At 40.0% G+C, this 27,586-nt stretch overlaps 1 protein-coding gene across 3 annotated transcripts in view; it reads right to left on the bottom strand.

Moving 5' to 3' along the window:
• GBE1 (1,4-alpha-glucan branching enzyme 1) overlaps positions 1-27,003 on the bottom strand; it is a 361,102-nt gene extending 334,099 nt beyond the window's left edge. For all 3 annotated transcript variants that reach the window (XM_040980626.1, XM_040980624.1, XM_040980625.1), the window contains exon 1: positions 26,745-27,003. In XM_040980626.1, coding sequence (XP_040836560.1) covers positions 26,745-26,887 — 143 coding nt within the window. In that variant the 5' untranslated portion in view covers positions 26,888-27,003. The remainder of the gene's footprint in view (positions 1-26,744) is intronic.
• Positions 27,004-27,586: the final 583 nt, after the last annotated feature.

The following is a 27,586-nucleotide window of genomic DNA, read 5'->3' as shown; positions in this document are numbered from 1 at the left end:
GAAGAAATTCCGGCTCCTGGCTTTGGCCTGGTTCAGTTCTGGCCCTTGCAGCCACTTGGAGAGAAAACATACCTTGTCCTCTCTCCCTTTCTCACTTTCTCTCTCCCCTCTCCTCTCTCTTCTTCCCTCCCTCCGTCCTTCTCTTCCTTCTTCACTCCCTCTCTCTCTCTGTCTGCATGCATGTGTGTTTTTGCATATATGTAACTCTTTCAGATAAAATAAATTTTAAAGAATAAATAAATAAATACAATGGAAGTGCTGGGCCACCATTCTAATACAGCAATTAAAGTCACTATAAATTAAAGACACTATAAATATAATGTATGAACATCAGTGCCAGTCCTGGCTGCTCCATTTTAATGCAGCTCCCTGCTAATGACCTGGGAAAAGCAGCAGCAGATGGTCCAAGAGCGTTGGTCCCTGTTACCTATACGGGAGACTGGGAGAAATCCTCAGGTTCCTGACTTCCTAGCCAGTACTGTGAATCAGCAAAAGATAATTCTCTCTCTCTAATCTGACTCCAAATAAATAAGTAAATCTTCAAAGAAAAATGGAAGTGGTTTATACAATGTCAAATGAAAAGCAGTCCAGAGCAGCACAATTAAACTAAATTAAGCAGACAAGTGCTTCAGACTCCCAGTGCATTCGCTGTTACCATGGTGTTGCATATTCCCTAACACACATACTTCATGCATAGGAAGGTCTATAACATCGATGAGGACAAAGCAGCATTATGGAGAATGACTGCACTGTATACAAAAGCTAGGGTTTGAATTACAAGTCCACTCAGTAGCAGCCTTCCCACTTGAATATCACTAATTACACTGTGGTTTTCTGTTCTGGAATAACAGATAACTAGAAATGTAGTTCTATGACATACACATTAACAAAAAGATCTCCATGTGCAGTACAGGTAACCTTCATTGAACATGTTCAAACAAGTGGTCTCTTAAACATCAGGAAAGTCCAGTGACCAATTTAGTGGATAGTTATCAGCCACTTTCTCTTATTCTTGTACAAAACTTACAAACTTCTAGGTGTGTAAGGATGAATGCCTTATTATAAAGGTTCGTTGTCTTTCCTTCAGTAACGCTAATCTGATTTTTACATATGTCCCACATGTAGCAAATAAAGAGCAGGTTATTCCCCACAAACCTTCAGGATCTTAGAATTCTGTCAAAAGACCAATCAATTATCTAGCAGAAAGCTGAAAACACAAGTCCCCCAGCATTAAGAAATAGCACATTTGTTATCACATGGATAAACTTGTTCTGGGGAAAAGTTGATCTTTGTTACCTACAATATTTCATTTTTTACTAATTTATTTCTGAGGGTGAAAGGCAGTACAGACAGAGAGGGGAGTGTGAGAGGTAAGTATAGGAAATCTCCCATCCACTAATTCACTCCCCAGTCACAATGGCCAAGGATGGACAAAAGCCAGGAACCTCATCTGAGTCTACTCATAGGTATACAGTTCTAAGCCCTTGGATCATCTCTCTGTTGTGTTTCTGGGTGCACTAGCTGAGAGAGATCTGGAGCACAGGTAATGCAGCCAGGCTTCAAGATGGTGTGAGATGCCAGCATTACAATCGGCAGCTTAACCTGCACAATACCAGCATCAAGGAAAAATCCTTCACCAAGGAAAACAGTCACATTTCCTATTAGTTGAAAGCTAAGCTCACCACAGTTAATCTATGTCCCTCATGTCACAGAATTATGGAGAAGTGAAGAGGGAACTAAGGTGTAGGTTTCACAGTTGAGGCCAGGAGGACCAGGTTTCAAGTTTAGCATTTTACAAGGAAGCATGTTAGCTCTGGGAAGGAAGTTACAGCATGATGAAGGTAAACCTCAATAGAAAAATAAGCAGTAGACATAAAACCGAGGATTCATATCTTTGAGGAAACAATCTCAAAAAGTTTCCTCAAGAGAACCCACATAGATCACTATCCATCACTAGGAAAAAAATACATGAAATAACCAACTTGTAAGCAAAAATTCATTTTAGCTAACGGTTTGAGAAGTGAAAAGAACAAATCAAATGTCTAATATACATATGAAAAAATGCTCAGGCTCCCTAGCTGTCAGGGAAATACAAATGAAAACCACATTGATGTTCCACCTAACTCTAGTGAAGCTGGAATACAATCAGAACTCTACTAACAATACCTGCTGGCATGGGTGTGGAGAAAAAGGTACTCTACTTCACTGCTGGTGGCAATGTAGGCTAGTACAAGCACTATGGAAGTCAGTATGCAAAGTGATAAGAGAATGGAAAATTGATTTGCCACATGATCTATCTATCTCACTTCTGGGAATATATCCAAAGGAAATAAAATTTGCATACGTGAAAAGGATCTGTCATCCTATACTTACAGCAGCACAATCTACAATAGCAAAGACATGGAAACAACCCAGTTGCCCCTCCAAAGAGGTGTGTTTAAAGAAACTGTGGTAATCTACTCCATAAAATATTCAGTATTTAAAGCTATAAGACACAGATACTAAAATTCAACCAGTATTGCTGGCTCTGCAACTTGATGACAACCTCAGTCCAGGTTACTTAAATCTTTTCTGTTATTCATTTGAAAAAAGTTGGACTTATTCTAGATTCCTCTGCATCTCTCAAACCACAAGGAGGTTCTTTTAATTAACTTTCATCATCATTCTAATAGTAATAATAGAATCCAATAACTTTTCTTCACAACGTTCATGGCTGAAATACTCATCCAAGCCACTGTCCTCTTCCATTTGGATTATGTGATATCCATAAGCAGTCTACTGCTCACATCCTTGCCTTGCATAATCTTTTCTCAATAGATACCATCTTAAGTCATATAATTTTCACCTCAAATTTTTCCAGGGCCTAAAACCAGCTGAAGTTTTTGCAAGATATGCACAATTATCTGTATGTTCTGAGCAATTCTCCATTATCTTTCTTATTTTCTTTCTTACTACTTTGTCTCTAGCGCATTCTGTACCAGACTGTCAAATTTGCTATCTCCTGAGTACCCCAAGAAAAGCCCCACTTAGCAGTTTCTCCACTGGATGTGTCCTCAATCTAGAATATTCTTCCTCTATGTATCTGGATAACAAACTCCCCATCTGGTCTTTACATAATGTCAGCTTCTCAAACGTCACTAATAAGGAGCATGACAACTGAAAACTGTCTCTCCTGGGGACTGCCATTGTAGCCTAGTGATGGTGGCATCCCATGTGGTCTGCCCTTGCTGCTTCATTTCTGATCCAGCTCTCTGATAGTACACATGGCGAGACAATGAAAGATGGTACAAGTAAATGGGCTCCTGCCATCGCACAGGAGACCTGGATAAAGTTCATGATACAAGGCTGCATTCAACCTGCACAGGTCTTGGGAAATGAACCAGCAGATGGAAGACTGATCTCTCATCTCTGCATCTCTCTGTATCTCTGCCTCTCTTTTCTCTCACTCTCTCTCTCTGTACATCTTTCAAATAAATAAATGCATTTTAAAAGTATAGATACTACTTCTGCTTCCCCAGTTCCTTTTTCCCTTAAACTCTTATGTTTTCTTTTTGCTACAGCATTTATCATCCAATATTAGACATCTACTGTATATCATCTATTTCCTGCTGCTAGAAAAATACGTTCTCTAAAGTACGTTTTGTTTATTTGTATTTCAAGTGTCAACAGCACAAACTGGCAAAAAATGGATGAAAAATTCCTGGGACATTTCTGGTTCAAAATTTTTACCAATGGGGAGAACTGTACAATTTACATTTCCTATTTATAAAAGAGCTTATTTTCTTAGTGTATATATATTTTTTTTCAATAAATTTAAGCAATATTTTACTTACCTAAGTAAAATAGGTAGAATCAACTAGAAACATGAGGGAGGATAAATACTCTGGTTCATTTCTAAAGTTTTCCAAAGACACAATTTATTCTTAGCTTTGTAAACAAAGTATTAAAATTCATGATAATATTTTATAACATGTTAATTTTACATATGAATGTATGTTATAAACTAAATGAATCACCATTTCATAATTTTATTTCCTGGTAGACAAATTTTTAAAAATGGTAATCCTATTTCAAAGTCAAAAACTATACACAACTATGTATTTCACAGGTTTGATACTGTATAAGCTGTTCAAAATGAATATCCTCTTTTAAAATCACTCTGGAGTTCTGTGTTTTACTTTACTTATACACCAATTATTTGGGAGGGAATCCTATAGATTCAATCAAACTAATATTTGAACACTATATTGAGTTAAGTTTTCCTGGCCTGCTGGAGTTTCTCAACCAGCATCTGGAAAGTATCAGTCTTTCTCGGCCATCTAAGCTACTTGTTACTTCCTGCTCACTGGGTTCAAAGACCGATGTCTTAACCTTATGCATTTAGGATGACATTTCCTAAAACAGATGATTATTGTACCTATGGACCATATTATGACAGCACAAAAATTTTCATTATCCTGTCCTGAAAATACAAAGATGTTCATTTTCTCTACTACCTAAAGGTGATCAGCTGCTGGTTAGTAATTGCTACAAAGGAAAAAAAAAAAATCTGGCATGTCAGATCAACTGTTGCATATTAGATGTAAATGACTACACTGATACCATATCTTTGAAACCAAAGCACTCCAACTCATTCTCCATGAGGTTTCCAGAGTTGATCTCCAAGATTCATCTATCAAATCAGCACATTAGGAGTTTCACAACCATCTGCATCGCTGCATCTTTCAGCTGGTTGAAGATGTCCTACTCTGCGATCTTTCAGGGATGCAATAGTGCTTAAGGTTTCATTTTTGGTTAACAAATGGTCATTTCAAGCCTTCTTCTTTTTTTTTTTTTAATGTTTTTTTTATTGTTGCTTACATTGTATTATGTAGTACAGTTTTATAGGCGCTGGGGATTCTCCCCACCCCTCCCATACCCCTCCCCCCATGGTGGATTCCTCCACCTTGTTGCATAACCATAGTTCAAGTTCAGTTGAGATTCATTGCTTGCAAACACATGCCTAGCATAAAGTTCAGCTTCTTATGTTTTCCCTAACAACTGTCACTGCACAAGGAATACATGTGAGAATTTGACCAATTCCATGCCTGTTGCAACTGTGCATTTTGGAAGTGGGATAACCACAGCACGAGACTCCAAAACCACTGAGCCCAAAGTGATATAAATGTAGCCAAAACCCAGTTTACCAACTGACTTCCATAAATCACAGTTCTGATATGTCACAGTGACATTTATGTCTCCCAGGGCATTCATCCAGAAATGTTCTTTTCTAATTCTCAAACATCTGGACAAGTCCCTCTAAGAAAACCCTGGAAGAACTAAAGACTTCACACTGTGTAGTAATTCATGTGCTTTCTCAAGAGAAATTAGCTTCTCCTTTAATCAAGGACTCCTATATAAATGATACAAGTGAGTTTCTGCTCAATATATCTAGAATTTTCCCTTGTAAAAATCAGGTAAACCACAATAAGCTGCCCATCCATTGTTTTCAAAACAAAATTATGGACAATTGCTTACCACCATAGCAAGCCTCAAAATACTGTCACTCTAACTTGTAGCCTGGTATAGAAACATCAGCTTCCTTATCCATGAAGTGCAAACATACACATAGTCCTTTGCAAAAGCACAGGTAAGTTTGCAACTTCATGTTAACCGTCCCTGGGAAAGACTAGGATCTGATTCAAGTATAAACCTACAGGAAAGTGAGAGGTCCAGTTATATTATGAAGACAGTAATATTTCCCTGTCCACAGAATTTCCAGAATGGCATGGCCTCTGGTCTGCTTCCCACTGAACTCCTGATCTCAACACCTGCCATGTTTTGCAACTTTTTTTTAATTCATGCAATTACAACCACCATCGCAATCTAAATCGCCATAATCACTCACCTACAGTACAGCAACTGCCTCTTTATCCTCTGAAAATATAATTGTTACCTACTCATTCAGATAAGGAAACTGTAATTCAGACACAAGTCAATAATAGTTTATAAACAGATTTTCTTTTTTAGAATTATTTTCACAGCTACAAGGAGAATTCAAGAATGCTGACAGGGTGGTAGAAGCAGGAAGGCCAGGACTATGTTGGATCAGACACTGACGGTAGGCTACACAAAAATGTTAAGGACAGAAAACAATGATAAGATTCTGTGGGACATGAGATGGATATTGAGGTAGGTGAGGAGATGAAAGCAAGATAACGGTGAATTTCCACTGAATAGATACAGTATCATTTACTAAGGGCAAATCAGTCATCTCCCAGCATAAATTTAAAGATGAAAATTGTGAAGTAAATGAAAACATGTATGACACTTATATCATTATTTTTCAAAATGTGTTCTGTGGAATAGTATTGATGACCAACTATCTATTCTTAGGTCCATGAGTATTACAGGTGGAAATAGGTACTCAGAAAATTCAGAGCAGTTATAGCAAGTAATTTTGTATCTACTGAATTTAACTTTCATAGTAGTGCTTTTATTTTGTGTGGTTTTTTTTTTTAGCTTTTAATTTATTTTTATCACAAAGTCAGACATACAGAGAAGAGGAGAGACAGAGAGGAAAATCTTCTGTCCGAAGATCCACTCCCCAAGTGACTACATATTTCCTCAAATAATTTATCCAAGTTATCATTTTCTGGCAGATTGCTTGCCATCTCAATACACTCACTGTGAGACGCCATTAGAAATTTTTATTGAAGGAGCAAAGTTTGCAATATTCCAATAGTAAATAAGTATGTTAATTTTTAAGTAAACATTTTACATAATTTCATTTTCCCATTTTGATTAACTCAAACCTGAATTTTGTCATAGCTTCAAGAAAATAGCATTATCTGCTGGAACTGGTGTTATAGCATATTAAACTATCACCTGCATTGCCAGTGTCCTGTATGAGCTCCTGCTGGAGCCCCAGCTGCTCTGCTACTGATCCAGCTCCCTACAAATGCACCTGGGAAAGCAGCACAAAAAGGCCTATGTGCTTGTGCTTTAGCCACCCAGATGGGAGACCCGGGTGGAGTTTGGGGCTTTCACACAGCCCAACTCCAGACACTATGGCCAGTCGGAAAGACAGCAGAAGAAAAAGTCTCTCTTCCTCTGTGTGTGTGTGTGTGTGTGTGTGTGTCTGTCTGTCTGTCTAGACAGATGGATAGATAGATTTTATACTTTCAAATAAATAAATGGATTGGTGTTTAAATCATGGTAACTACATATTTCAGTTTTTAGTATCTGCCAGGCGACATGCCTAATGCCTTAAATATATTTTCTCACTAGAAGTTAATCCTCAGAACAAACCCAGCAGGTGACTATATTTTATCTCATTTTCACAATGCAGAAACTGTGACTCAGTGTAGTAAGAAAGTCCCAAGGCAGAACAAAAAATTCAAACCTAATCTCTTAGCAAGGTCCACGTTTCTAATTATTATGTGCACTTCCTTCTGTATAAAATATGCAACTTCCATTTGTAGTGTCTACTTCTATAGAATTTACTAACATTCTCTGACAGTAATGTAACCCTGCTGATTATAACAGTAACACATCTTAGAATTCAAGAGCATTTAAGCACCACATACAGGATAATTCTGTATCATAAGAAAAGTCAGGTGGTGAAATGAACATGTTAAAGATTGTACAACATTTGGTTCACCAAGCTCATGCAGACATTTAAACCCCAAAGTCTAAAGTGAACAGTTAATGGATTAGCGTTAGTGGATTAGGGAGGAAATATGACCTAATTATGTGGCTGGTGAAGTAGGCCTGGTGGGAGTCCTTTAGGTCATCAGTGACTTTGCCTTAGAAGACAGTTTTCCTCAGAGAGCTGATTATATTAGCAGCTTGCACTTCCTTATCACTGTCGGGGCACCCCTCCTCGAGCCCCACAAAGATGTGGCTAACCAGTAAGGAGGGGATGAATGACTGCCAACACCTGCAATACAGCCCTATATGTACTGCCCAAATCTCACCCTTTTCTGTGCAGAACACAGCTGCTAGGGTCATGTCACTTAAGAATGGCACCAGGCTATAAAAATATCCCATACACTGTTGGTTACATCAGCTCATTGACCCTGTGTTCTTTATAATATCACTAGAATAAAATCACCAAGGCCAACACTCCTAGTCCCATCATGCATTCAACATTATATAGCACTCCTGAGGCTTCCAAAGAAAGAGAGAGGAAGAAAGAAAAGGGGAAAAGAAAACAAAGAATAGGTAGCCCCACGAGAAACTCTGTCCTCTTTGAATGCTCCGTAAGCCTTGCCCCAGACACTATTCCATGTCCCCATGATCAAAGAACAGCCACAGTTTTAGGAGGCTGGCTGTTTCTTTCGTCTGCACTCATTCCTTGAATGTGTGCTTTCAGTGTTAATAAGTCTTACTTTATCTATGATTCATTCTTGAATTTGTTATTACGACAAAAACAAGAACTTGAATGAAGTGTTCCCACAGGCCACCCCGTACCACTAGACGAATAAACAAATGGTGAACCTCTAAAACTGTATGCCAAAATTAACCCTGCTAGGAAGCTCTTCTTGGGTATTATAAAATCATGAAAAAGCTAACACAGAATAGTTGTTAACTGAAAATCTCATCATGACTAATAAAGAAATTTTGATATGCTAATGTTTGCCCCCCACCCCAGCCCTAGTTAAGAAACTTTTTAAGAGAGAGCACAATGCAATTTCTACAAGAACTATCACATGACCATCAGAAAAACATTTGTTTAAACATGGGCTGTATCAGGACCAGCATGGTAACCTAAAGGCTAAAGTCCTTCCCTTGCATGCACCAGGATCCCATATGGGCACCAGCTCTAATCCCAGCAGCCCCACTTCCCATCAAGCTCCCAGCTTGTGGCCTGGGAAAGCAGTCAAGGATGGCCCAAGGCCTTGGGACCCTGCACCCATGTGGGAGACCCAGAAGAAGCTCCTGGCTCCTGGCTTCAGATCGGCTCAGTTCCAGCCGTTGGCAGCCACTTGAGGAGTAAACCAGCGGACAGAAGATCTTTCTCTCTGTCTCTCCTCTTCTCTGTGTATCTGACTTTCCAATAAATAAATCTTTAAACATGGGCTATTTTAGTGCAATATGAAGAATGCTAGATTATATTAAGTTCTAATAGAGATAAATTTTACCATCTTGGGAAAGCCGCTCAAATAGCAAAAGCACAAGCTGTTGTAAATTCATTTCTATTGTAAAAATAGAGATGAATGCACAAAGTACTCCTTAGCTGAGAGATTTTTGCAAACTGAACTGGCATTGATGCATTTTTATGTAGTACAAGAACAACAGAAGAAAAAATTAGGATACTTACATTACATTTCTAAAATATTCTTTCATTGGTAACAAACATATATATTTTGGCTGCTAAGGCATACCACCACTCCCTTTCCCTTTTCTTCTAAAAATAAAAAATATATACGACAAACTGTCCAGGAAAAGCAATTAGACAGTGTCAACACTACACACATCTCTGGCTCCTACTATGACAACAAGGTGCAGTGGCATCATCCAGATCTACAAATTTCCAGCTTTGGAACTAGATCCACATATTGACAAGACCTATATGTGCACTCTGCTTAGTCATCTGTGGTGTTCCCAACAGAAAACAGGGATCTCACAATGGCTGCAGCTATCTGCTACTCCAGATTTTCAATTGTTGGACTCATTGTGAGGCTTCTGGCTAGTTGCTATAACAATTTTCCTCATTCACAGTTCTGTTCAGCTCATTGTATTTATGAAAAAATAAAAAGAGTAGTGGTAAGTTATCTCCAACATGTGACCATGTTGGTCACAAGTGACTATGGGTCTTGTTTCTTTGCATAAAGATTTATTTATTTATTTATTTATTTGAAAGGTAGAACCATAGAGAGGGAAAGAGAGAAAGAAGTGACTTCAATCCATTAGTTCACTCACCAAGTGCCCACAAAAATCAGGGCAGGACCAGGCCAAAGTAAGCAGTGCTGTGCTCCATCCAGGTCTCCTAGGTGTGGGCAGCAGGGATCCAAGCACTCAGCCCATTTTCATCTTCTTTTACATGTGCGTTAGTAGGAAGCTGGATTGGAAGTCAAGCAGCTTGGACTGGAACTAGTGCTCATACGGGATGCCAGCTTCAGTATATCGGGCAACATATTGATCTGATGTACTGTAACAGCAGCCCCAGGATTTTTGTTTACCTTGGCTTTATATTAAAGACTAGTATTTTATCTGAGTACACATGAGTTTAAGAATTAAAATAAATAGGGCTCGGCGCAGTGGCCTAGCAGCTAAATTCCTCACCTTGAATGTGCTGGGATCCCATATGGGCATCGGTTCTAGTGCTGGCAGCTCTACTTCCCATCCAGCTCCCTATTGTGGCCTGGGAAAGCAGTTGAGGATGGCCCAAAGCCTTGGGACCCTGCACTCATATGGGAGATGTGGAGGAAGTTCCTGGCTTCTGGCTTTGGATCAGCACAGCAATGGCTGTTATAGTCACTTGGGGAATGAATCATCAGACAGAAGATCTTCCTCTCTTTCTCTTCTCCTCTCTGCATATCTGACTTTGTGATAAAAGTAAAATAAATCTTTAAAAAAAGAATTAAAATAAATAAATAAGCCTCCCATGTACAACTAAACTGCTAAATTCTCAAATGGCTGATCTTCCTTTAAATACACAGTATATAGGGACAGTATATAATAAATTATTATCAACTATTATCATGTATCTCTAACTGATGATCAGTCAGAAAATCAATAAAAGGTCATAGAAAACAGAAATAGAACCAGGGAAAAGCAAACAGAAAAAAAATGTTCTAATACAATTCTAATTGCAATAAAAAGATTGCTTATATATAATGAATATATATTTGACTCAAACTAACAGTTTTTATTAATACTATATGAAAATTATGTTTAGCATCTTTGCCCTGCATCTACTCATTCACTAAGAGAACACACTTTTTTATCTCATATCCTCACAAACCTGCCACATCTCATTGCCCAAAAACATCACAGCACAGAGACAGCTAATGTAAATGAATGTGTCCTTTCCTTCTTTACAAGTTACATGCTCCTGCAGATTTCTGACAAGTAGGTATGCAGGAACCTGAAAGTAAAATGACTTAGAGCCTTGTCAAAAACATTATTTAAAATGAATCCTTAATTGTTGATATGACAACCGCCTAGATCTGTTCAGTCCAGTTTGCACTGCATTTATTGTCATTTTCATATAAGAAAATCGACAATGCTTTGTTCTTAAAATAGCTTTCCCTTTTCAGAGCTTGCATAAAATCCACATACTACGTTCTTACTTTTCTCCCAAACGAATTTCATTATAATTATCTCAACTTAAGGAAATAAATAACTTCATTATTCCATCCCATGTTTCTCACGAAATGAATTACATCTATCTATAACTGGGTCTGTGCCTTGCCTCCCAGAAACACTGGAACCTTTAATGTTCATCTTTATAATCTGAAGGTAAGACGTTTTCAGAAATTTACGCCACTCGCATTTTAGCCTTTCACAATGGTTAAGTCCAGTGCCCCTCAAAAACCACCACTTTGTAAGTCCAGTCATGTAGCCACAAATATTATTCCATCAAATGATCACTAGTTTCATGGTAACATTATAGAACTATAATAAACTTCTATCATAGGGGCTCTGCCCAATATTTGCCTAAAATTAAAAATAAGAAAAATTCAATTATCCCTTTAAAGACACATACACACACACAGAAAAAAAAAAAACAGCCTTGTGGCACAGCAAGTGAAGCTACTTCTTGTAATGCCAGCGTCTTTTACTGTAGCATCATTCTTCTGTTAGACTCAAAGTTCTGATTTCTGGCTTCAGCCTGAACCAATGTCCAACATGTGAACCAATTAAAAGATTCCCTGTCTCTCCTCTCTGTGTCACTCTGTTCAAATAGACAGAATCCCAACTACATAAGAATCAAAAGATTTTTTAAAAATTAGAATAGTCCATATAAGTTATACACCACTAAAACTGGCTATTTGTGACTTATTTAAATTTGTAATGTTTCTAGATTAACACTGAACGCTAAAAATCAAAATAAATAAAACCACAGTGTTACTGAGAGACAGCAATTAACATCTGCAAAAACATCTCTTTGATCCCATAGAGCATTAAGGACCTAAAGTTTTATCACTGTATTCTGAACATGAACTTATCATCAATGCAAAAATGGTTATTAATAATGCATAATAATCAGTAGCACTGCAAGCCTGAAAAATGTTAGGTTCAAGAAGACATATGATTTTTTGATTAAGCCAAAGAAAAACTTCGGAGACATGGAGTGAATCATAAGGTGACAGAGCCTTGGTTGTATTTGAAAGTGTAGATTCTGTTTTAAGCTTTTCCACTCCACTTGAGAAAGAGCAACGACAAAAATTCCCAAATGTCAACACAGATGGAGGTTGAGAGGAACAGCAACGAAATTTAAAATGCAAACTATAACCCAAAAAAAGAAGTACTTTTCCCTTCTCCTTTCTAACACTATGGTGACTATCCCGAAAGTGAGGAAAATTCCGTTTTATCTCCTTTGTTTGTATATAAAATTAGCACAATGAATGGAAAAATATTTATTCTAACACAAAATTTGATAGAAAAGCCTCTACACACATACATGCACAACATGTGTGAGATATATGCAAATGTATAATGCATATTTATAATCAGATTCTAATTTTAGCTTAGCTTTAAATTATATACATATATGACTTAAAGGACAGAATCTCTTGAAAACCTTGACATTGTCATAGATGCTCCAAAATCTTCCTCAGTGTTAAGCCAGAAATGCTTGATAAGTTTACCGCCATTGTCAGACTTTCCCCATTAGAGATTTAAATGTCTCTAGACTATGTGATTATTACCAAATTCGGACCCCAAGAGCAGCTTCACAAGCTTAATGTAGATATTTGTCTTTTCAAAAGTCAAAATCACACGTAATTCATGATCATGTCAGATGGTAATCCAGGAAATTTGCTTCATTCTTTTTCAAGAAACCACCTTATAAAGGAAATTCACAGGAAATTCACAAGGCCAGTTCAAGCCTTGACTTTGGAAGATGTCTTAGGTCCTTGGGCCCCTGAACGCACACAGGAGACAGAAGATGTCCCTGGCTTCTGCCTTCAGATAAACTTCGCTCTGACTGTTGCCATTTGGGGAGTGAATCAGCAAATGAAAAATCTATTATCTATTAACTTCTCGCTTTATGAATCTACCTACCAAATAAAAATGAATAAACCTTAAAAAAAAAAAAGGAATTTGCTACCTAGAGTTAATCAATCTTTTCTCCTACTGTGAATACTTGCTGTTCAGGGAAATTCTATGGATGACTTAAGAATTCAGTTGGAAAGTTTAAACTCTACTCTTTAAAAAAACAAAGCATGGTTTGTAATTCAAGACTATTAAAACACCTTGAACCAAAACAAAAAATAGGCATGTGTTCCACTTGGTAAAGAAATTAAACAATTTTTTTGTGACACAGAGAAATGTGGACAAATAGAAGCCACTAACATCCCAGCATTTGCTATGCCATAAACACTGAAAGAAGACCTTTCTAAGAAATACAAATAGAATTTTTACAGTGAGGGTGAATAAAGCCAGTAAGGATAGAAATTATTATTGGCCTGCTTGGAAAGGCATGTTGGGCCTGAGGCGAAAGAAATTTTTTAAATAGGAGAATGTTCTGAAATAGAAAGCATGTTAAACAGAATTGCCTGAGGACTGTTAGGAAATGAAAAATTACACTAACTGCATTGGGAACAGCAACCTGATAAAAGCACAATGCACAAATTACAATCTTCTTCACGAACAGTATTAGACATGAGAAAGGTTAAGCTGTGTGAGAGAGAGGTTTTGCTTACCACAGGCCACTACACGATAGAAGAATTATTCTCAATCATTTCTAGGGACCCGCCAACAACTACAGTAATAAGTAATAAATATTTCAGGATTTCTAATATAGAACAAGCTGGACCACGCCCCCTAGTAGGTATATATTTGGAAAACAGCCCATGAGTGCGGACCTCTATTGTAAAGTTCTACAGAAGACAAGAAAAGACAATTAAGTATTTGCTAACTATAGGCTTCTTCTCTTAAATTAAAAACACTCATGCAACATCCCAGACAGCTCCAGTGAGTCAGCAGGAACTGGGCAGCATCAGTGTGCAATACAGTACTGAACAGAACAGGGAAACAGCAATTCACTGCAAGATTCAGACTGGTAACTAATGAAGGCAAATACTTCTATAAACAGCAGTGTTTTTACTGTGTTTACCAGGTTAACTATTAAGGACACAGACAGAGGTCATACAAAATAAATATGAAGTGTAAACACTGAAGAAATCCCATCAAGAGAGGAAAAAATGTCATGAAGAAATGGAAATGAGCACAAGGCACACACGTGCTTATGCACACATACATCCATGACACTGCCACTAGTTAAATGTAATAAAGAAGCAATTCCTTCAACCCACCTCTCTTGCAAGCAGAGAGCAACTGGGGAATAACGCAACTCACAATGAGTCACCACACCTAAGCAAGACTCTTAGGACAACAAAATTAGCAACAGCGGTAGCATGGGTTGGCTCCAAGTGAATTGGCACATCCAGAAAGGTCTAAGGCTACAGCGGGGCCAACACCTGACATCAGCCGATTCATTAAGGACCTGATTTATTTTCTCTGGCCTACATTTTCATTTTGTGTTGTGTTTTTGCTTTAGGGGATGGATTTAATGTGTTTAGCATAAGTAAACACGACATAAATCAGAGCTGTCTAAATATAAAGGGCAATTTGAACTAGCTGTGACAAGTAACTTGAGGAAAACATGGCCACCTACTCAGTTGCAGTTAATTAAGAATGTAATGGACCTACATGTTTACATTTAAGGTACCATTCACTTTGCCAGGTAAATATTTAAAAGGAAAAAGCTCCCACACAATAATTGCTAAGTCTCTTTCTTAACCAAAGTCAGATTCTCCACCAGTCTGATTACGTCCATGACAAACACAGATGTGATTGAAACTTTCTGCTTCAAACTTTCCTTTCAACCTCTGTGTGGAGTCATACCAACTCTTCATCTAGAACACCTCTCTTTCAAATGTATAATCAAAATCTGTACTACCTAACATGGCAGCTAACAACCATAAACTGTCACTAAACTCTTGAAGTATAGCTAGTCCCAACTGAGTTGTGCTTTAAGTGCAAAATACGCATCTGACCTATTTTAATTCGACTAGAAAATGTTAAATTGCATTATGTGGCACATAGTGCATTTCTGCTAGATGGTACTGATCTAGGCAAGATACTTGAGCTGAAGGCAGTCAACATTCATTTGCCCTTCTGGAACCCTTCAACTATGTGACACTCATCATAGTGTCCCCCTGACTCATTCAGGAATGGGGCCCCTTAGCTAAACAGGAAAATACCTCACTGCCTTTAAATAGTCCACTAAGCCTTCCAAAAAAGGATTATCTGTTTTAAAGAAACACACTGATACATTATCAAATGTGGTTTACAAACTATGTTAGAGGGATTTAGTTCTTACCTAACATAGCAATTCTTACACAAGCACATTTCGTAATTGGAACATTTTTGCAAGCAAACTTTCACTTTAACAAACAAAAGCTGTGTAAAAAATCATAAACTTCCTTTACTGTGTTAATGAAGATGAGGAATCTAGCTTTTATATTATTTGACTCATTCTGTAAAAGTTCCAAAGACTTTGTCCGTGATCTTAACAACTCATTCCTCTATTTCTGGAGAAATAAATAAGAATTTAAGGTAAAGGTCATTAACTTCTTTGAAACAAAATCTTTCCTTCCTTAACAAGTTACACTCTCATCTGTAGTACAGTGAACTTTATGCAAAACCACTTACTGTAACTGTATTTACCAAACTAATTGGGCTGCTACCACACAGGAAAACTGCCTTATTCATTTTTGTTTTGCCAGCATATGGAAAAATACCTGCAACAAAGAAGATTTGATTAAAGGATGTCTTGAGATATACGTGACACATAGGCCTATTTCCCCTCTGTGCTTTATGTTAAAGGCCAATGTCTAAGGCGGCACTGGGCTCAGCAGTTAAGACATACTTCAGGACATCTACATCCCATTTCCAAGTACTGGGGGTCTAACCCCAGTTCTGCTTCTGATTCCAGGTCTCTCTTCATGTGCACCATGAGAAGCAGGAGATGATGGCTCAATTACTTGAATCTCTGCCACTCACAGGGGAGACTCAAATCAATTTCCTGGTCTCTCAGCTTTAACCTGGCTCTGTCCTGACTACTGCAGTCATTTGGGGATTGAACAAAGGAATGAAAGAGTTCTGTCTGTTCCTGTCTTCCTATACTTCTCTGTCTTTCAAACAAAAGGAAAATATGTTATCATTATCTTTTGTAACTTAAAGACCAATAAGCAATGGTGAAATATATATGGGGGACGGGCTCTATATCTGCAGCTTAAATATTTACAAAATACAATTTAGCCCTTTGCTAACCTGTATTGGAAGTGATGCAACAGCCATGCAACCCACTTGCTACTCACAATATCCTCTGGAAACAACAGCATCAGTATCAACTTGAGCTTCACAGAAATGCAGAATCTCTGACACAAAACACATAAAACAATAACACACAAATCCTAATAACAATCCTTATTATTGTGACATTGATGATAATTTATTATCCGCAAAGTTGGGAGAAGTCAGATGTTTAGACCCTCAGATTCCTCATAGCAACTTACAATTGTGAAATGAACATATCAAAATCCACTCACACTTTAGTCAATCAGGTTAAACTACCTCCTGTAATGCCAGCAACCCATATGAGCGCCCGTTTCCAATCCAGTGTCCTGTTAATGTGCCTGGAAATGGGGTCAAGAATGGATCAAGTACTTGTGCCCCTGTGACCCATATGGGAGACTCAGATGGAGTTCCAGGCCCACCCCATGGCTTTAATCTCTCTCTGCCCTTGCCACTGCAGCTATCTGGGGAATAAACCAGCAAATGGAGGACCCCTCTCTCTCTCCCTCTTTCTCTTTCTCTCCCCTCACCTGTCAAAAGATAAATAAATCATTAAAAAATAGAAAGAACATATCCTTCAAAGCTCTATTTTTTGTATTTAAAGATCTTTATGTATGTTAGCTACATTACCAAGAAATTTTCCAATTTTTGCCAAATAAACACATCAACAAATTTCATCTTTCAACATCCAAACAACTGTTTGGAAACTGACATGTGTTCCTTTCTAATATTTATAACTCAACGTATATTGGTAAACATCAAAATATGTATTTAGGACTAAAATAAACCAATGGCTAAACAAGCTGTTAGATTAAAAAATTGTTAGAAAAAACTGTCATTACCTTAATTAATATTTATATTCATCTCTACAAATAAAAGTACAAAGTAAAATTTTGTTATCTCAGTCAAGTAAAATGATACACTGAATGAAGCAAAAAGACAGTAAAATGTATAATTCAGAGCTCTCAAATTCAAGGTTAAAAATGAAACATCAATCCAAAAAATGTGGTCAGACATTTCACCAAGCAAGGCACATATTGTCAATAGTACTTTAAAATATCTTCAAAATGATTATGTATTAGAAATATGTAGTTTAAAACCATGATTATTACACTTTTTAGAGCAACGAACATAAAAAATTGTGACAGGGAAAAAGCTTTTGGCTTGTTGGAGAACCTTAGTTTAATTTCAGGATCTGGCTCTACCTCCAGCACTCAATTATGACCCAGCCAGGAGTTAACCTGAGAATAAAGTCATTCATTTTCTCTCCCTCTCTCTCCCTCCCTCCAAATACCTGATCCCTCTGCCTGTGTCAAATAAGTTAAAAAAAAAAAAAAAAAAAAAAAAAAAAAAAAAAACAAAAGCACCAAAGGCTCGCACTGCGGTGTAACTGGTTAAGCCTCTGGCTGAAATACTGGAAATCCCTTATAGGTGTCAATTCAAGTTACCTCAGTTTCTTGAGCCCCAGAATCTTAAGGGAGACCCAAATGATGTTCTGTCTTTGGCCCAGGTAAGCCTAGACCATTACGGCCATTTGGAGAGTGAACCAACAAATCAAAGATAGATCTCTCTCTCTGTATTTAAAATAAACACAATAAATCTTTTTTTTTTTTAAAATAACAGTACAAATGCTAGCAGTGATGCAGATAAACTGGGTCCCTGATCCACTGCAGGAATGAACACTACTCATTGACAAAAAGAAAAAGGAAAGGAGAAACAAAGTAGCATTTGTAACTTGGAGACATTTCTAGTGAATTTTGTTGCGGGGGGGGGGGGGGGGGGTTGGGAATGTGATATTCAAAGCTTATATATCTTATGATTTCCTGCATATAATATTCTACAAATAAGAAATTACATATATGTCACTCTTCTGCTATGCTGCCAGGCGGCTTTCAGAGCTGGGGGATTTGTGCTGAGGACCAGAGCCGGTGGACTTGGCCCAGGGCATCATCCACATGCATGGCTCCACATTGGCATGCTGGCATGGTGTGCTGGTGGTCTGGGCTTGGGGATTCATGAACATGCTTGGATCCTGAAAAGGCAGAGGGACAGCATTCCAGACTGCCAGGACCAGATCTGGGGACCCATGTATGCGCTGGGGTCCCAGGTGGGCAGGCAAAGCTCCAGACCAGCACACCACCCTGCAAGAATACCAGACTTATGGGTGCGGGGGTCTGGATTGATCAAGGAAGGAGATTTGGAATGTGTGGTAGAGAGTACCACTGAGGGAGAACATTGCAGGTGGGAAATGACTTCTGGGGAACTTCCGCCAATAAGACCAGATAAGCAAGGGGGCTAAGATTGAGCAGTTTCAAGGAGGAAAATTGGAGGATCTTTCTGGCTCAGACCAACATACCAGCCTACATGGAAGAACTGAGCTTCTTTAGTCCACATCATCCACCACCCAAAATTGCACATGAAAACTAGGGCTGGGAGGCGCCTACCTGACAGGGCTGGCCCAAAGTACCCAACAGTAAGTCTCCGAGCAGGGAATGGGTCATATTAGGCTGGCCCATGACACTATCCAGTATGTGAAGAAATTGGGTCTAGGGACAGAGTCTGAGGCAGGCATATTTACTCAATACTGCAACCACCAGTGTGTGGAAGCGCTGATGTGGATGACAGTCTGATCTAGATCTTACTCTGGTTGGTACACACAGGAGTTAGGTCTTGGATCACATCAGAACAGGTTTCTTTTTTCTCTTTTTTTTTTAAGATTTTATTTTTATTGAAAAGTCAGTTACACAGAGAGGAGGAGGGTCAGAGAAGAAGATCTTCCATCTGATGATTCACCGCCCAAGTGGCCATAAAAGCCAGAGCTGAGCTAATCTGAAGCCAGGAGCTCAGAACCTCTTCCAAGTCTCCTGTACAGGTGCAGGGACCCAAGGCTTTGGCCCATCCTCCACTGCTTTCCCAGGCCACAAGCAGGGAGCTGGAGAGAAGCAGGGCTGCTGGGATTAAAACAGGCACCCAAATGGGATCCTGTCATGTGCAAGGTTAGAACTTTAACCACCAGGCTACCACGCCAGGCCCAGTAAAGGTTTCTTTGGGGACCTCCCTGCCAAATAAACCACTGGTCTCAAAAACACAAGACCCGTGTACTGACTGTTCAGTGGGTCACCTCAGTTGTTGAGGCCTGTGCAGTGAGCGGCATGCCCAGATGCACATGGGGGACATGACAGATCATTGAGACTTGCGGAGTATTTCTAGTACCATGGAGGGCAGAATAAAAGGATGACTCTCCCAGCCAAGCTTTGACAGCAGGTATCTGGGAAAGTGAATGATCCAAGGTGTACTGTGTCAGCCAATGGACCTTGGAAGGATTTTTTCAACCCTGTATCAATGAAATCAACAACATCTGATAACTGTTGAAATCACTGAAGCAGTACCCTTGGAACATGCTCCGTATCAGGACCCTAGGATGACACCCAATGGCTGTTCCGCATCCCCACATACTGATGCAGTCAGGCTATCGGGAGTGGTCCTTTCCCCTTCTCCTTCCCTCCAGCTACAAGAAATTTAAAAAAAAAATTGAAGCAGTTGTCTCATCCACTTTACCCCATTCCTTGACCCTTCCAACCCTAAGCAGTGGTCCACATGAGTGTCTGTCCTTCTCAGCCATGTAAATATCATCAAAAAGATTTCTTTCAATTAAAAAAAATATTTTTTGAAAAAAATTACATATATGTCAACCAAACCACTGACTTTCAAAGGTTAGGTATGGGAAGAGAGAAGCTGAGTAAACCCAAAGGGATTTCCTTTGCAGTTCTAAAACAGCTCTGTATCATCTTTATGGTAACAAGCACTTAGGACATACAAATGACAAAACTGAATAAAGATAGAGAAACATGAATAAATAATCACAGATAAAAACTACAGAAGTCTGAGTAAGGTTTGTAAGCTGCACCAATGCCAATTTCCTAATTTTGAAACCACATCACAATTATGTAAGATATTACTTCTTAGGCAAGTTCAGTGGAGCCTAGGGGAGTTTTTTCTGTACTCTTTTTGAGTCTACAGTTTTAAAGAAATTTTAAAAAATACTGCCAAGTACAATTTACAATTCTCTATATATGCTTTATATTTTAAAATGTTTTATGATTTTAAAGGTACTTTGAGTTGGCCACCAACAACCCTCAGTTTTGACACTCCTCCTATATCTCTGTGCTTATTGTTGATGTATTGTATTTGTAAATACTGTGCAGTTTTCAATAAAAGGCACCTTAAGGATGTAGTGCAAAGAAAGAAACCTCCAGTTTCACTACACATGTATCACAAGTAAGTACAATTTAAACTACCAAAACAACACTGTCCACCAAAACATCCAAGAGCATGGAATAATCCAAGGTCTATATAAAGAAAAATAAACAACAACAGTGCTTGACACCCCTACATGCACCATATTGGAGTGCCGGATTCAAGTCTTGGAGAGTCTTCCAATTAAGCTTACTGCTAAAACACACCTTGGGATGGCAGCAGGTGGCTCAAGTTCTTGGGTCTCTACCATCGTTGTGACTGAGAGCTTCTGGCTTTCTCGCTCTGTCTCTATTTCCCTCTCTCTCTCCCTTCCTCTCTCCCTCCTTCCTTCCTTGTCTCTCTGCCTGGGAAAAACAGAGCAGGATGGTCCAAGTATTTGGGTCCCTGTGACCCAATGAAAAAGCCAGATGAAGTTCCTGGCTCCTGCCTTCAATCTAAGCCAGTTCTGGTCATTGCAGTTATTTGGGAAATGAACCAACAAATAAAAACACTCTCATTGTCTGCCTCTCTCTTGTAATATTTCCAAATAAATCTTAAAGAGGCCAGTTCATCCGGAGACACAGCAGCCACAGTGTTTCTCCAAGAACGTAGAAAAATACAGATAATTCGGCTTAACAAAGTGAAAGCCATGGGGAGGGGGATGGTTGATATTACGGAGGGCATGGGGATGTAGACTTTCTCACAAGCAGGCATACCTGGATTCTGCCCTGAAGAACTTACACATAAACATGATATCACATGACTCTAAGATGATCTTGCTGGGGTTTCCATCTTTTGCCAGCAATAGCTTCCTCTCTGGCACAAGCACAACAGCCCTGGGAAGCTGTGATGGATGAGCTTAGATGACATTTCTCAAGAAAAAGCTTGTAGCAGTAAAGCTTTGATGATCTAAGCTCACTTTCAGCTAATGATGGCCATGGGACAGCTCTGATCAACACTTTACAAACAGAATTAATCACATGGAGGTTATAAGAAAGCTGACATAAGCTTTCCCAAAACGGACATGGTAAGCTGGCACATATTCCTGCTAGGACCACAGATGTGCCGTAATGTGGCTAGGGATCTTTTAAACAGAATAGAGACCACAAAGTAGAAATATAAAGAAGGAAGGAAACATCCTGAAGACTAAATCCCTCACCTTCATGTTGTTTATGAAAGATATAAACTTTACTCATTATTTCTGAAATTCACAGTACGGAGGCTTTCTTATTCATTGAGAGAATATTTTTCATTGAGAATTTTCTGTTACATGGGCCTAGATCTATAACCAATTTTATAACATTACTGTAATAGTTAATCATATGCATGCTCTGAATTTATTCATGACAAAATACACCCTGTGGCTAGATGTTGATTTTTTCATGAAAATATAAATAGTTGAAGATATTAGCACAATGTATCAATTGTAAAACAAGTCAATAAACTCTTACTATCAATTCAGAACACTTCAAGATAACCTACATAACATACATTTATAGATACTGATTTTCATGACCATATTTTGAACTACAGAACATGCATATATCCTCATAAAATGTCTCACTATAATTCAATAGATCTATATGAATACAAATGAATACTACAATCTTTGGTTTCATTCATCTTTTGACAAAATTTAAACTATTAAAAATAACTAAAATCATCAAATTTTAACAATAGAAAGATAACAAAAGCCAACATACAGAACTTAAACTATATACACACTTAAATGTTTTTTTTTTTCACATACAAATCACGTTCAGACTGCACTGCAATAATTCCTTCACGTTCAACCTTTTCAGCTGCTGTTACATATTTTCTCCTCCATACTGGTCTAATTTTTTAAATTATGACTGCAATTAGTCAACTCAGTATGATCCTTCCTCTAACCATCCACTGTTCAGAACAAGAAATTCCTGCAGCTAATTGACACCCAAGAATATGGGCACTTAGCAAACAGATGAAAGGAGAGAAAAATTCAGAAGGGAAAGATCAAGAGAAAGGTGCTTCTGAATTTCTGCAGGCCAGCATTTACTTCTCTCCATAAAACAAGCATTGTGCTCATTATATCCCAGGACTCATCTTGCCTTCAGCTTACAGTAAACTGGCAATTGCCTTATCACTTCTTCCCAAATTAAGGATCAAAGTTTAAGCATATTCTTTCCCATCTCTATTATATTATGATTAAAATTACCACCTGCCTCATCTCATACAATTACTTCTTTTAGGAAAAAGAAAGAACCCCCTAAAGTAGTCATATTTACCCAGAAAAAAAAAAAAACGACTTGTAGGGAATTACTGTCATAGCATTTAGCTGACAGCAGACTTCAGAACACAACATTTAAAAATGTAACAGTCTCCTGAAAATAATATCCTAGTAAGTATTTTAACTTTGCTAGTTATTTATCATGATCAATTTATAGTTTACTTAGCAAGCATCTTTACATCTTTAAGTGTATTTTTAGTCCACATGCCACTCAATGGAGTTCCATCCCATTTCACTCTTACACATGCAGAAAATAAAGATCACAGAGGTTGATTCATATGTCCGGGAATTCAAGTATCATTTTCTCACCCTTTATATTAGAGCCACTCAGCAATATATTTTCTACGTTCTTCGTATTACACATGTGAGGAAGGTAAATTCAGAATCCAAGCTATTCTAATTACATCAAAATCAGTCAAGTTTTATAAGTTAGTCATCATGACATAAACAATGTCAAGCATTAATAATAAATCAATGAGCAAAAATGATACAAAAATATATTTGATGCAATTTTCATGTTTGCCAAGGAATTTGGCTTCTGTTGCCCTAAACACAAAATAGAATGGAGTTTTTTTTGAGTATTAGAAGCAAAATAACCCTGGGTTCAAAAAAGTGAATGTGTAATGATGAGCAGTTTCCACTGCAAGAAGAGAACCTACTCCTTATTTTTAAATAATATGCTCCCTTTATAATAAAAGTTATATGGTAGAAGAAATTCTCTCCAAAGAACACACTTTCATATTCTTCTTTAACACCTATAACTGTATAATCGGGGTTTAATGCATGCTTTTAAATAACAGTAGTAAGATACACTTCTCAGTCTAAAACCTCAGCACTTTTCACAGGGACCATATTATCAACTCAGTGACTACCTCAGACCTTGCTTGGTAAGAGTTGAAAGGAATCCTCTAGGAAGTTACAACATGCAGTTATTCTCAGGAAGTGCTACAGCAAGCACCAGAGCCTAAAGTAAAGCAAATGTTCCATCAGGTCATGCTAAGTGACTTTGAAGTGCAGTTGGGGTCAACGACTCTTGACCATTACTGTAGAGAATTCAGGTGGGGCTTTGACACTGATACAGATCTCAGCTGCAAAGGGCAAACGAACCTAGTGGTATAAGGATCAGGTCACACACTTCTTGTAATCTTCAGACTCTTTCCTGCTTTCTAAAAATTACTGACATTTTGATTTTCCTTCAGAGCTCACAAGTTGGCCAGGTGCTGAGAAGAAAGCATACCACTCCATTCTGATTTAAAACTTCTGTGCTGTGAAAATTACTTTTTGGTGTGGTCACTGGCATGCCAAATCCAAATTATTTTTCAGTTCTGATTAGATAACAACATACAAAGTGTTTTTATTTCTACATAAGTACAGCAAACCAGTAACCAGGCACAGACTCAAGGAAGGAGAAACATTTTCCTCTTCAAGTGTTAACAATAAGCCTAACTGTAGCCTAACAAAATTACTGTTCAATTATGCCTAAATGGAACATGTGTCCTGGAACGTGGCAATTACTCAGCACCTAGGCCAGAAGTGGAATACGGGACACAGCCACGAGGCGAGAGGGCTCAGCGGACCAGACTTTTCACCAAAAACACTGCAGAGTTCTCCAGACTTCCTTCTTCAGGCCTTTGTCCTCATTAATTCTGACAAACCATGAAAGAGAATTATAACTGCTTCAATCCCAGTGGAGTTGAGAGTGAAATCCATGAAATAAACACCAAACATTAAGCAAAAAAAAATCTACCTACTTGTAACCCTTTTTTAAAAGGGATGGGGATACAGAGAGGCACAAAACGCCACGTCCTTATAAATATTTGGCCATCTTACAAGGCAAATCGGTGTCATGTGAAAAGTACCATTTTTGCTCTACCATGTTTTTCTAACTAGAGTCCAGGATGTAACAATGAAGAGTAAATACTTTCTTTGATAGTATATACCCCAAATTTTGAAAACAAGTTCAGAAGGAGGAAGGAACCAATGGTTTGTGTTAAATGTAATCACCTTATTAAGTAACAGTAGAAAGTGCCGTCGCCTTGCAGTTCTTATCACTGTAAGGAGTTATTCAAATATCCCACGCTGGACCGGCGCCATTTCCTCTTCCTCACAGCTCACAGGTTCACGCCAGTCTAGCCATCCACCAATCAGATGTAACCTGGCATTTCACCTGAGAATCCCACCCTAACCTCCCAACCCCGCCCACTCACCAATCATCCCTAGGTATTCACCTGCAGGCACCAATCCCCTGGGGCCTGCCCTTAATCCCTCCCTATCCGCCCCCCACCGTGCAGGTCTACCTGACCTAAGAGGCCCCAGGTGTCTCCATCTCCCCTTTTCTCTCCCCACTGATCTCCACCAGCTCCACCCCATTACTGCCCTGCTGGAATAAACCTCCTAAGATACCTAGTTGCATCTGGGGTTTTCAGCTCACAGTAAAGAACCAGGTTGCAGGAATTAGCTGCGCATAATATCATAATAATACCGTTTGAACTAGAACTCCAACCTTTTTAAAATAACTAACACTTACAAGTGCTTTTTTCTTCAGAATTCCCTAGTAAATTAAAATTGTATATAACTACCAATGGCAATGTCGCCTCGGTTGCTTTTGTATTTTGAAACCTCAAGTGCTCCATTTCCACCTCCCCCAATGCTGCCTACTGCCAGTCACGAGTGACATCTTTGTTTTTCGTTTATCTTTTACCTCAGAAATTGTCGTTTTCATCTGCAGTGGTTAAGCCTAAAACGCTGGGATTATGAAAATCACGATGAAAATCCCCTTCACAAATGAGTATTACTTCAGCTGTGCAAAACTGAACTTTTAAAACACTATCTTCGTGGTGGAACTCCTCAGCAGAACTTTAAGTCCAGCAACCCGTGCTAAGCTAAGATCCTACAGCGTGAGGGAAGCAAACCAAAACTGAGGTTTCTGAAAGCGGCCTGTAGCAGTTCGCCTTTTTTTTTCTGCCTCTCCTTCAGACACCAGGGAAACCGCTGTAGTCTTTCACCAAGGTTGGTTCCAGAGTCTAACAAAGTGCTTAAGCTAGGCTTAAACTTCCCTAAAAGAATTCCTATTAACACGGAAAAAACAAAAGCGAGAGGATATAGTGAGAGGCTCCTTCAAGGAACACTGTAGCTAGCAAACCCCGAGGCTGGCCAACAACACAAGTTTTAAAGGAGCAATCACAGACACCGCATCTCACAGGACGGAGGGAGGCCCGGCCGCACCGGCACAGCACTCGGGGACGGGAGCCCAGGCACGTAGTCCGCGGGGCGTGACTCGCCCTTACAAATGACTGAGGTGGGCAGGAGGAAAGTTTTCTCGGAGCTTCCGCCCACTCCTGAGGACAGCCAACCCACCCCGAACTCGGTAAAACTGCTGCACCGCGCAGACACGCCCGAGTGCGCCCGACGCCCCGCCCACCGAGAGTCCAACCCGCAGGGGATAAGGCGGGGCCTGAGCCTGAGAGGGCGGGACCTGGGCGCCGGAGGGTGGAGCCTGAGCCCGGGAGGGGCGGGACCAGGGCGCCGGAGAGCGGAGCTGAGCCCGGGAGGGCGGGGGTGGGCGGGGTCTGGGCGTCCGTGGGCGGGACTGAGCCCAGGAGGGCGGGGCCTGCGCCGGGAGGGCGGGGCATCGCGCGGGAAGGCCCAGAAGCGGCCCGGTCCGTAAGCCCGCTTTGGGGGAAGGCGGGTATCCCGCTGAGGGTCGTTCTCGAGACTAAGGCAGTACCTGCGCTGAAAGTCCACAGCAAAGGGCTTCAAGTAAGGGTCCGCGTCCAGAAGTCGGGCGAGTTCCGGCACATCTTCCAGGGCGGCGGCCAGCGCCGCCTCGGATAAGTGGGCCGGCGCCGCGGGAGCCCCCGGAGCCGCCATCTTCTTCCGCAGGCCCGCGTAGCCGAGGCCCGAGAGGCTCGAGCGGGGCCTGAGCGGGAGCCGGAGGGCGGCGAGGGCGGAGCTGGCGGGCGCCGCGGCGTGTCCGGGCGAGCCCAGGCGAGCCGCCGCGGCCCTTTATAGCCGCTGTGCAGCCGCCGACGGGGAGGAGCGGGACCCCGGACACACGTCCCGAGCGCGGAGGAGGCGCCCTGGCCTCTCCGCCCACTCACGCGGCTCGCACCTGGAGGCCGCGCCGGCCTGCCCTCTCCTCTGCCCGGCGCCGTAGCCTGGCTGCCCAGGCCACCCAAGGAGGCGGATCCCGGGCCGACCTCGCTCAGCCTTGCCCTCCCGCCTCCGGGGCTGAGACCCGGCCCTGTGTGCTGCCTTCCCCTATAAAGCAGCTGTCTGGCGGCGGAGGCGTTTGTGGTTTTCTCCGAGGGGACTTTGTTGCTGTAAGTTCGCAGAATTTCTTGTTGGAGCAGTGCTTGCAACAAGTCTAAGATAATACTGTTGGAAGTTAATGTCGTTCCCCAGGGCTCCACGTAAGTTTGCCATGCCCGTGAATTTATCCAAAAGACGGGATTATGGAATCCCACTGATACTCTGAGTCACTGGGGACTGAGAAGTGAAAGTAGCAAGAGAAACTTTCCCTACCTCTTACTGCCCGAAGCCCTTTCCATTCGTTTGCAATTGTTAATA

The sequence above is a fragment of the Ochotona curzoniae genome, unplaced genomic scaffold (assembly GCF_017591425.1).
Source record: "Ochotona curzoniae isolate NIBS_2020 unplaced genomic scaffold, NIBS_Ocur_1.0 contig_3498, whole genome shotgun sequence".
NCBI lineage: Eukaryota > Metazoa > Chordata > Mammalia > Lagomorpha > Ochotonidae > Ochotona > Ochotona curzoniae.
Note: the sequence above shows the minus strand (reverse complement) of the source record. Positions and strands in the feature narration are given on the sequence as shown.